This window comes from Procambarus clarkii, chromosome 74, assembly GCF_040958095.1.
Source record: "Procambarus clarkii isolate CNS0578487 chromosome 74, FALCON_Pclarkii_2.0, whole genome shotgun sequence".
Taxonomy (NCBI): Eukaryota; Metazoa; Arthropoda; class Malacostraca; order Decapoda; family Cambaridae; genus Procambarus; species Procambarus clarkii.
Genome location: NC_091223.1, coordinates 20143345 through 20155673, shown reverse-complemented (window position 1 = coordinate 20155673; position 12329 = coordinate 20143345). Strand labels below are relative to the sequence as shown.

At 54.3% G+C, this 12329-nt stretch overlaps 1 protein-coding gene across 4 annotated transcripts in view; it reads right to left on the bottom strand.

Annotated features, from left to right (window-relative positions):
- Positions 1 to 12329, bottom strand: part of LOC123767427 (mitogen-activated protein kinase kinase kinase 7) — a 685923-nt gene that overhangs the window by 609127 nt on the left and 64467 nt on the right. For all 4 annotated transcript variants that reach the window (XM_069313063.1, XM_069313064.1, XM_069313065.1 and 1 more), the window contains exon 6: positions 7823 to 8006. In XM_069313063.1, coding sequence (XP_069169164.1) covers positions 7823 to 8006 — 184 coding nt within the window. The remainder of the gene's footprint in view (positions 1 to 7822; positions 8007 to 12329) is intronic.

The following is a 12329-nucleotide window of genomic DNA, read 5'->3' as shown; positions in this document are numbered from 1 at the left end:
ACGAGCATCCACAACCGAAGGACCCCTCCGGAAAGCAGCAGTCTCAACCACCGTCAGAAAAGGAGATGGCTGCAGACGAACAGCCTATCGCCATGACCGAAGGAGCAGAAAACCCCTGCGTCGGAGGAGAGCATGAAGCCCATCGACTCGACCCCTAGAGGCAAATGCCAACAAAGGGAAGACAACGAAAGCGGTAACCTTGACGCCCCACAACAAAACCGAGCCAGTCCCTGAACTCTGGATGAACCGGGACGTGCCAATACGCGTCCTTGAGATCCAGGGACACCATCCAAGCGTCCCTCTCCAAGAGAAGACGGACCTGGGACAGCGTAGTCATCCGAAAGGAGGGGCACAACACCCACGGGTTCAGACGGGACCAGTCCAGAATGAACCGGAGGTCCGCGCAGTCCCGTTTCAGAACCGGAAACAGGCCGGAAACCCACCTGAGGGACGACGTCGTTTCGACTACGCCCAAGCGAACCCACTCCGAGATGACCTGACAGAGCGCAGGAGAAGAGGCCTGCCCCGCAAGCCCCGAACCCCCCGAGGGAGGAAGAGCCACCCAACGCCACCACAGGCCGCGTGAAACGACCCGAAAAGCCCATGAATCGTGGGAACAGGTGTGGGCAAACCGGGCGAGCCGCTCCCCCCCCCCCCATCGCCCTGTCAATGAGGCGAACTGCGAAAGGGCCGACGCACCTTGCGAGAACCAAGGCGGCGAACAGGACGGAGCCCACTCCGTCCAGCAACAGCCAGAACCGAAGGCGCCGCCAGCCCCGAATCTGGCACCAAAGGCCTACCCCGACGAAAAGACCCCCGAGCCTTGGCATGACCCTTCCGGGAAGGCCCCCCACGAGCGCCCCGGAGCAACAACAACTCCGACATAGGCCGACAACTAACCGAGGCTGCCTGCAGATACTGCCCCACCGCAGACTCCGCAAACAGCAACGGACAAAAGGGCGAGGATAAACGAAGAGCCAGGGCCCAGGCGGACTCCAAGGAGGAAGCTAGCACCGCCTGATGACACGCGAGGTGAGAAGCATAGAACCGCGAAACCGCATCGCGCAGGATGGGCGCGAAGAGCTTCAACAAAGCAGACGACGCCTGCACAGCCGAGGGCAGCGCACCAGACCCAGCTGCGGCCCCAAGCGCTCTCACATCCAACTCGAGCCAATCCAAGGATAGCTCCAGGAGGGAAAAGAAACACATAGCCGAAGCAAGCAGGCCATGAGTCCGCAAATCCTCCGCAATCAAGGTAGCCGAGAGGAAAGGAACCTGCAGGTGAAGCTGCATGACACCAACATCCCGCGGAAGGGCAGGGGCGAACAAACAAGCATTCAGATGCTCGAAAGCGCCCCCCAGGAAAACCTGCAATGCCAAGGAAACTTCTCGCCACTCAAGCACACGGGACCGACAGAACATGTGCCAAGCCTCCAACGAAAAGAGAGGACAGTCTGCCAACCAGGACAACTCCAGAACCTCATAACGAAACCAGCACGAACCTGGGGAGCCGTACACGAAGGAACGAGGATCCATCAGGAAGGCATAATCCGGGTCATGCAAGAGGTAAGCCGCCAAGGCCTCCCGCACCTCCGAAGCCGAAACACGGGAAGCGGGAAACCTCTGGAAAGACGGAACCGAAGAACCCTCGGGATCACGGAAATTAACTCGGGGAGGGGTGGACACCAAATCCAATTCGTACGCGGAGGGAGCGAAAGAGAACCCCTCTCCTTGTAACACCAAGCCCCGCTCGTATGCAAAAAAACCCAGGCAGGGTCCAATGGGGCCCAAGGCCCCCAAGCCAACCCCTCCCCAACCCCAGGAACCTCACCCAAATGCCCGGGGCCGAGCCGTCCTCATGAGCCCCCACCCTCAAAGAAAAGGTGGGAGCAGCCGACAAAGCAGGAACAAAGGGGGCCCACTGGCCAAACCCAGAAGCTTCGGCAGAAGGACCAGGCTCGAATGCCTCCACCACTGTCCAAGAAAGGGACACCCCCGAGATCGCCCGAGTCTCACAACCAACTAAACCCTGCCCCGGCTCCGAAACCCTCAGACGTTTAGGAGCCGGCAGCAAGGGGTAAGGGGGGGGGGGGACCGAACGAGCAACAGAAGGGGAAGGACTTGGAGGGGCGAACGGAACCAGAGCCGAAGTGACCCCCACCCCCAAGTCCGGGTCCCTATAACCAAAACGGGGCAGTCTCGGGGCATCCGGGGCAGCGACCAACCTAGCGCGTTGCAGCAACCTAAATCAAGCATGCAACGCCTCAGCTGCCCTCACCCGCATATCAGGCGCAGTAGCCTGGGTGAACTGGAGTACGTACAGACAACACACGTCGCACGACTCTGGGTCAAAACAATCACCGACCCAACAGGCAGCATGGCGGAGGCAAAACCAGTGAGTGTCCCCCTGAGACAAGGGGACAGAGCAACCGCCAAACTCGCAGGACGCGAGGGGGGACTCAGGGGTCACATCCATCGGACCACGTAGCCCTGTGGGGTTTTCCAAGGCCCTTAGCCTTGATAACACGCTAAGGGAAGCCCAGGCAGGGTACTGCGAACCGGCACCCAAACTACCAACAAACTGCTATAGCTGAACCCCCAGGATGTGTACACTCACGGGGGCCAAGCGGGGAGGACCACCAAGTAGACAATCTGGAGATAAACCCCAAGAACAGCGATGGGGACCAAACAGGCAGACCCCCCCACCAGGCAAAAACAAAAACAAAAGAAAAACCCCGCAAGAGGACAACGTACCCAGGCGGAACAGAGCTGGCCGCTGTTATCGGTGAAAACTAGCTGTGCAGTACCCCGTGCCCCTGCCAGTGACGAAAACTACCCCCTACCCAGAGACAAGCAAGGGCAAGAAAAAACCCCAGCTGACCCCAAGGGCGGCCAAGTACTGAGCAGTACACGGCACAGCGGAGGTAGACCCCAAGGCGACCCAGGAAAGGTAGCCCTAAGCCCCAAGGGCAGTACTTAGAGGGCACCTAGGGAAGATAACCCTAGGCGCATGTAGCCCGAGCACTGTGGAATAATACTCCTGGCCCACACACCACCGGAAGGGACAGCTCAGACCACCAGGAACAGAACTGCAACTGCAAACAGGAGCCAGAGGCACGACCGCACCAGATCCCATCAGCCTGAGAACTAATGGTTGGGTCGCCGACGGTGGGGTCTGGGGCTCCCCCCTTCCCCATCCCGGGGAGGGGGGGGTTGCTCAGACAGCGGCGCGGCGACATGATGACGTCATGAGGGCTAATTTTCGTTTGGGGAGTTCTGTCCACCAGTTCGGTCTTCGGTCGCAATAGTTTACCAGAATAGGGGTTTGTTTTGGGGTGCCTACCTTTCTAGGTGCCTGTCCCGGTCGATGGCAGACATAGAATGCTCCCAATCATAAGGGGGGTCTCTATAGGCCATTGCTCCTCGTGCCTCTCTAGAGGGGGCCAGGTTCTGGCTCGTGGTCCCCGGTAGGCAAGAACTCCATGCATTGACTGATGCCTGAAAGTTATACATATCCATTCAGCCTGGATAGCTCCGGGGAGCCGACGGGGCTCCCCCCAGAAAACCCACTGCTGCCAAGAAGAAGCACGCAGGTGGGACACCATGAACGAAACCACCTGACCACCAACAGAAGGCGAGAGACTCGAGGCAGATCCAAACTAGCCCCGTCATGGGCCAATCGAGCCTAGGAAGAGGCAGAGCTGCAGGAAGATCTCGGGTGAGACCACGGAGCCAGCAGAGCCGGAAACCCAAGCCGGCAAAGGAGGAGATGGAATGTCTGCTGTACAGATAAACATCCCAACCCCAGTGAGCCCGCCAGGAGAGCGGAGACAACGGCTCCGACGCGAAACTACAGAGAAGGGACACCACGAGACCGTAAAATGCCAACAGGCAGGGAAGCCAGGAAACCAGAAACCCAAACCTGGCAAGAGGAAAGCCAAAAGGCACAAACAAAACCCACAACAATGTGTAGCAAACGAAATGAAAGGTGCAAAGGTATGCCACCAGACCAGTAAACGAACCAAGGAGTACGAGCAACGAGGACAAGATCACCACATTCAAGATTCTTAAAGGAATTGATAGGGTAGAGAAAGACTGACTACGGAACCCCAGGGCACACGCACCAGGGGACACTGGTGGAAGGAGAGCCCAATGAACCAGCGAAACATTGGAAAGAAGAAAGCAGTGGCAGAGTAGGAGACAAATGGAACGCATGAGAAAGCGATGTGGTGGAGGATGACACCACACACAGCTTCAAGCTGAGACAGGATAGAGCCCAGCAGGAACAGGAACCCGCACATCAGCGAATGACAGGTGAGAAGTGGGACCAAAAAGCCAGAGCTCAACTCCCGCAAATACAACTAGGGAAATACAACAAGGGAAGTACAGAGAAACCAATATATACAGAAGGGCTAAGCCAGGCACTGCAAGATGGGCAAGGAATGAGTGACCCAGATAAGACCACGAGAAACGGGGCCGTGACCCCCCCCTTCCAACAATTAACCCAGACGAACAAGGAAGGCCCCAGGAAGCAGCACGGAAGGGCCAAACAAAACTCCACAACAAATCCCCAACATGCAACCACAGTAAGAAAACTGCAGCGAAACATCACCTCATAACATCCTGACACAGTAAAATTTACCCCATAACATACACCCCCACCATCGCACCTCGTAACCTGGTGGAGGTGGAGCCTTGTGCCGGACTCAAGCATGGGTTGGACATGCATAAGAGTGGAACTGGGTGGGCATAAATAGGAGCCGCCTCATAAGGCCCAAGAGGCCTGGTGCAATCACTTGTGCTCCGATGTTTGTATATTCGTAGACAAAAACCACGAGCCAGCGCTTGGCTGAAAAATATGCCAGACCGCAGAAACTCACCTGCAGAACATAGGTACGAATGTGTCACGACACAACTTAGCCGAGAAGATGTCGGGAGAACCGCCAGTGGAAGAAGGCAAAGCCGCACATGCAGGAGAAGAGTAGGGGGAGAGGCAAAGGAGGAGCCCCACACCCATACTCAGGGAAAACCCTGCGTCCTCCCCATAGCAGCAATCCAGCACACCCCCAGTAGCTATGGGGCACGGACTGGAGAATTGAGAGGAGCGAGAGGCGAAGCACCCGAGAGAAAAGAATGCAGAACACCAGCACATGTGCACACCGCCCACATCAAAACAAACTACCACGGTGCATGCGCAGGCAGGGATGCCAGATGTGGGTTGCGAGAAGTTGCGAGCTGATGAAAGAAAATCATGAAATTGACTAGAAAACTAAACAAAATAGTGTTGTTAATGATTGAATCCCTTTTCAGAAGTACACAGGTCAGCTGTTAACAGGAGACGAAAAGAGCAGTAAGTAGCGAAACATACATAGCATAGCCCTTCTGTGGCTACACGGAGCCCAATCTGGCAACCCTGTGCAGTGTAGGACAGTGCACGGAGAGGAGATACAATCACTAAGGAACAAAACTGGACCTAAAACCGAGAAGAAGCACGGAGGAGGACCAACAAGCTCTAGAAAGGACCAGAGGAGAGCCACACCGGAAGACGACACACGTTCCAATAAGACGGAAAGAAGCAAAAAACTTCCCGATCCTTCGAGAACACACAGAAGCAAGTGTAATGCATGAAGGCACAGAAGGCTCAGTCGCACCCGAGACCAAAAGTCATGCAGAACCCCAAAAAGAGGGGAATATGACGGTGAAGGTCTGTCCCAAGAAGGGTGGAGAAACGTACCCACTGACAGGAAGGGACAATGAACTGAACCCGGGGAGGGGCCAACTCCCATCATCACATACGGAGAGTGGGGGGGAAGGGGGGAAGAAAAATTCCACTCCTCGTAACTACAAGCCCTGCCCAGAGGGTACAAAAACTCAGGCGGGTTCCAATGGGGCTCGAGGACCCCCAAGTCAGCCCCTCACCAGCCCGGGAACCCAAAAGGCAGGTCCCGGGGCCGAGCCGTCCCCCCAAAGCCCCAGCCACACAAGAAACGCCGAGGTAGCCGGACAGGTACTAAGGAAGGGAACCCACTGGCAGACTCATACAACACCACTGGAGGAACAGGCTTGAACCCCCCGTCGCTACCCCGGAAGGGGAAGTCCCCGAGACTGCCTGAGTCTCAAGACCACCGAAGTCCCGTCCCGACTCTAAACCCACAGATGGAAAAGATCCGGGTGCAAGGAGGAAGGGGTGACCATAACAGGGGGAAAAACAACGGGGCATGGAAGGAAACAAAACTGAAGCAACCAACACCCCCAAGCCCTGTCACACCAACGAAAACGTGGAAGCCTCGGGGCTTCCAGGGAGCGAACAACCTAGTACATTGCTACCAACGAAATGCAAAGTGCAACGCCTGTCGTGCCTGTACCCACATAGTCTGCATAAGACTGGGTAACCGAGTCACAAACAAGCAACAAAACTCATAGGAATCCGGGCCGAAGGTGCCACTAACCCCACAGGCAGCAGACGGAGGCAAAGACAGTAAGAGTCACCCTGAGACAAGGAGACAGAGCAACCCTAGAACTCGCGCAAAGCGAGGGGGGGGGAAGACTCTGGGGTCACATCCATCAAACCCACATGTCCCCGTGGGGAATCCCAGGGCCTTGAGACGGAATCAGGCTCAGGGAAGCCCAGGCAGGGTACTTTTAACTTGCGCCCAAGTCTACCAAACAACCTTCTAAGAACTGAACCCCCGGGATGTGTACACTCACGGGGACCTAGCAGGGTAAACCACCAGAAGAAGGAAAAGTACTCAGTACACAGGGGCCAAGAACCAAGGCAGACCCCCTTCACCAGGCAGATAAACAAAAAAGAAAAAGAAAACCCCGCAAAAGGACAGCGTACCCAGGCGGAACAGAGACAGCTGCTCTGTTGACATTGATGAAAACAAGCTGCGCAGTACCCTGCGCCCCTACCAGCGCAGGATGGAAAGCAGCAAGAACCCCTATAGAAGTGGAGTCTGAAGGCACTATGAAAGAGAACCCTAGTACTCAAGAGCAGCACCCAGGACACTTAGGGAAGGCAGCCTTAAGCACATGCAACCCCAGTACACTGATTTGACACCTGACTCTCACCATCACAACACAGCAGGAAACACCACTAAGGCTAAACACTGCCACGAAATCGAGGCCAGGTTTGCCGACTGCCCCAGATCGCATTAGCTAACGAACTGGGGTTGAGTAGACAGAGCGGAGGATCTGGGGCTTCCCCCTCCCCCTCCCAGGGAGGGGAGGGCTGTGTGGACAAGCGGTGCAATGGCGGTGTGTGACATTTGCATGTTTGCTTGTTTCCTTGAGAATTTTGGTAGTTCTGTCTCCCTGTTTGGTCTAGGTTGCAATTTTCTTACCAAGTGGAGTCTGTTTTGTTTTGCCTACCTTTCTCGGTGCCTACCCAGTCGATGGCAGATAAGGAATAGCCCCCAACCACAGGGTGGTTTTCCAGAGGCCAATGCTCCCTGTGCCTCTCTGAGGGAGCAGGTTCCGGCTCAAGGCCCCCGGAAGGCTGAACTCCATTGATTAATGTCCTTGACTAATATATCGCATATTAGCCCGATAGCTCCAGGAAGCCAAAGGGGCTCCCCACAGAAAAGCATGTTTTATACGCTGGGAAATACAGTATTGTATATGGGTAATATATAAATTAGTTTTAACCATTTTTTTCTATACTACTTCCCTGTCTTCTCTTAACTGATATTTTCCCCACATCAGGTAAGATGGAAATAAAGCCATTGCCCAGGAAATAAGGGCAATGATGATAATTTATCAAAGCAAGAAAGCATCTGGTCAAGATTAAGTCGTGTATTTACACATAAAATTACTAACTTACCGCTTCATTAGATTTTCTAGTAACTTTGGACACCCCGTTACAAGTGGTGGTCGCTGCTTCTGGTGCACTGCCCACATGATGCGAACAGCTAATCCAAGATCTGCAAACGGTACACGACGAGTCATCACCTCCCAGAGAATAATGCCCCAACTATATACATCACATTTTTCGGTGTAGAGTTTGCCTGAAACCAGAAATTAAATTTATTATAAAAACCATATTTAATCAGGGTGAATTTAACACAAATTATTTAAGTGTTTTGGTGTCTTAAGCATTATAAAAAATATTAAAATACGACAAAATATCCCTTTAAAACACTATCGCTGCCTGATGACATGTATTCCGTCATAAAACCAAAATACAGAGTATGCCCGATGATGCAAACGGCATCAAAAATTAAAAAAAACAGAGTTGAATGTAATGAAACGCCATTTTCTGGGTGAGACCCCGGAGGCTCCCCAGAGCTATCCAGGCTGATATGTAATGTCAGACTTTAGCATCAGTCATGTGTATGGAGTTCTGTGGGCCTACCGGAAACCACGAGCCAGAACCTGGCCCCCTCAGAATGGCACGGGGAGCAATGGCCTATAAAAACCCCTGTGTGGTTGGAAGCATTCTATGTCTGCCATTGACCGGGTCAGGCACCCAGAAAGGTAAGCGTCCCAAAACAAACCCCTATTCTGCTGAGAAATTGTTACCAAAAGCCGAACAAGTGGATAGAACTCCCCAAAATGTCCTGACCAACCAAGCATCAACAACCCAAGGACCCTTCTGGAAAGCAGCAGTCTCATTCTTCGCCAGAAAAGAAGGAGCCAGCTGCAGACGCACAACCCGATCGCCACAACCGAAAGAGCAGAAACCCCTGTGCCGGAGGAGAGCATGAAGCTCCCCGACTCGACCCCCAGAGGCCAATGCCAACAGGAAAAAGAGCCTTTGAGAAACAATCCTGAACCGAAGGGGCCACAACAAACTGAGGGGGAAGAGAGAAAAAAGAGCACCCTGTCCAATGACCAGGAAGGCTCAGGCGGCACATGAGCAGCCCAGAGGTGAAACAACGAACGAGATAGCTTACAAAACGATGCAGAAGTAACATCAATACCGAAAGCAAGCTGCAGCAGCTCTGCCAGCGCCGCACGATACGAGGCGACAGTATTCGGCATAAGATGACAGTCCTGGAACAACCAAGAGAGAAACGACACAACCACCAGAACCGAAAGCAAAGCACAACGATGAAGAGTCAAAAAGAACCGGAAAGACTGCCAGGTAACTTCATACTGCCGCCGAGACGAAGCCTCCAGGTGGGACACCAACAAGGAAGCCACCTGATCACCATAGAGATGATGATAAACTCAAGTAAAAAATACCATACGCAAAGAGTCGAGAAGATCGAACCAGCCATGTGACGCTCCGGTCCGTTCTGCTGGAAGAGGCGGAGCCACGAGAAAACCTCCGGGTTCAGACACTGAGCAAGCAGCACCTGAAACCATGGCTGGGCCGGCCACCACAGCACCAAGAGGATTACTCTTCCCTGGGACATCTCCAAGCGAGTCAGGATCTGGAGCAACAGCTGAACCTGGGGAAAGAGGTACAGGAACCCCAATCTTGACCAGACCTGCCGAAAGGCATCAACCCCGACGGCTATGCAGTCAGGGAAGGGCGCCACATACACTGGAAGGCACTACAACCACGCGAAGAGATCCACCTCGGGGCGCCCCAATGTCCGGCAGAGCCTACAGAAGGATACCTTGTTGATACCTGGTTGACGGGGTTCTGGGAGGAGTTCTACTCCCCAAGCCCGGCCCGAGGCCAGACTTGACTTGTGAGAGTTTGGTCCACCAGGCTGTTGCTTGGAGCGGCCCGCAGGCCCACATACCCACCACAGCCCGGTTGGTCCGGCACTCCTTGGAGGAATAAATCTGTTTTCCTACTATGGGTACATTTGATTGTACTCTGTATTATGTTTAAGGTCCTCATTTTTACCGTACCTGAGTACCTGGAATTTATCACTGTTAAACATCATGTTATTTTCTGATGCCCAGTCGAAAACTTTATTAATATCAGCTTGAAGTTTTTCAATGTCTTCAGCCGAGGTAATTTTCATACTGATTTTTGTGTCATCTGCAAAGGATGATACGAAGCTGTGACTTGTATTTTTGTCTATATCTGATATGAGAATAAGGAAAAACAGCGGTGCAAGGACTGTACCCTGAGGTACAGAGCTTTTAACTGCACTTGGACTAGATTTTATATAGTTGACCGTTACTCGCTGAGTCCTGTTTGACAGAAAACTGAGTATCCAGCGTCCTACTTTACCGGTTATTCACATTGACTTCATTTTGTGTGCTATCACGCCATGGTCACATTTATCGAAAGCCTTTGCGAAGTCTGTGTATATCACATCAGCATTCTGTTTTTCGGAGGAGTCGGCGTCGACCGTCCATTCCATAGACAGAGGAACGAAACGAGACAGGCCGTCCGCAAAGACACTGGACACTCATCGCACGTGAACTGCCAGGAGAGCCAAAACCCAAGAACTCAGCAGACGAGTCACCCGAAGCAACCAACCTCAACGAGCCAAGGACCGCATCGAACCCCCCTCGGTTCAGGAAATGAATCACTGGGGAGCAGTCTGAATGGAGCTGGATCATCAATCCCCGGATGACCTGAACCCTCCAGAGAGCAAACCACACCGCCGCAAACTCCCGCACCATGCTGTGGGGCCAAGGGAAGGACGGACCATCAACCATCCCTGGCCAGCTTGGTGAGCACTGGTAATAAAGCCCCAGCCGAAGGACAACACGTCTGTGAACTCATCGAGCAAGGGCTTGGGAGGGCGCCAAGGCACTGAACCCTGAAAAACCCAAAGAGGAAGCCGGCGATGCAGCAGCCGATGCAAGGCCCCCAGGGGTCGAAACCAGTGATCGCGAGAAAGGCAGAAGGGATGTCCCTGATGGAACCAGAACAGCCTACGAAGCCAAACCCGGCCCGGCGGGTAGACCATCATTGCAAAGTTCAGGATCCTGCAACCCTCGAGCAACCACCAGGTGACCCGGGAGACCCCAGAAACAAGCGCATGCGGGACCACAGCCGCAGGAGAGACTCCGGGGGAAGAGACAAGGAAGTGGTCCGAGAGTCCCAAACAAGATCCAGCCAGGTCCGAACCTGGAAGGGAACCAGACGGAACTTCCTTCAGTTCGCCAAGAACCCGAACCCGGAGAGCTGGGAAAAAAAACAAATCCCTGGCTAGCAGAAGAGTGGAACGGCTGGGAGCCCAAACCAGCCAGTCGTCGAGGTAGGCCAACACCAGAACACCTAGAAGATGCAGACAAGCCACAATGACCCGGGTAAGGCGCGTAAACATGCGAGGTACCAGGTTCAACCCGAATGGGAATGAAAGCGGTAACCCTGATGCCCCACAACAAAACAGAGCCAATCCCTGAACCCCGGATGAATCGGGACATGCCAATAAGCGTCCCTGTTGTCCACAGACACCATCCAAGGGCCCGGCTCCAACAGGAGCCAAACCTGGGACAGCGTGGTCATCCGAAAGGAGGGGCAATAAACCCAGGGGTTCAGACGGGACAAGACCTGAATGAACCGCAAGTCCGCGCAATCCCGTTTCAGGACTGGAAACAGATGGGAAACCCGTCTGAGGGACATCGTCGTTTCGACCACGCCCAAGCAAACCTATTCCAAGACGACTTGACAGAGCACAGGGGTAGAAGCCTGCCCTGCCAGCCCCGAACCCCCTGCAGGGGAAGGAGCCACCGGAGGAAGTGCTAAATGACCCAAAACACCCACAAATCTTGGGACCAGGTGTGAGTGAACAGCGCAGGCATCACCCCCATCGGCCCGTCAATGGGGTGAACCGCGAAAGGGCCGGCACCCCGTACGAGACCCAGAACCTCACACAGAGCGAACACCGTGCTGACCAGATGAAGGCGGGTCCGAAGGAGGAACCGAACCCGACACTAGTGGCCTACCACGAGAGGAACCCCGAGCCTTGACACGACCCTTCCAGGAAGGTCCTCCACGGGACCTCCTGAGAACCAGCATGTTCGACATTGGACGGCAAGAAGCCAAAGCAGCCTGTATATACTACGCAACGGCGGAAGCCTCAAACAAGAGAGCACAAAAAGGGGAAGACATCCTAAGAGCCAAGGCCCAAACGGATTCCACAGAGGAGGCAAGCACCGTCTGTCGACATGCGAGCCGGGAAGCATAAAACAGAACAACCGCATCCCGCAAGATCGGCGCGAAAAGCTTCAGCAAGGCAGCCGATGAGCGAGCCGCCGAGGCTAAGGCACCAGACCCAGGAACAGCCCCAAGTGCCCCACATCCTCCGTGAGCCAGTCAGAAGACAGCTCCAGGAGGAAAAAGAAGCACAAGGCCACAACCAAAAGGCCCCAAGCGCGCAAGTCCTCCGCCACCTGCGCCACCAAAAGGGAGGGAACCTGCATATGGAGCTAAACGACACCAATATCCCGGGAAAGGGCAGGAGCAAACA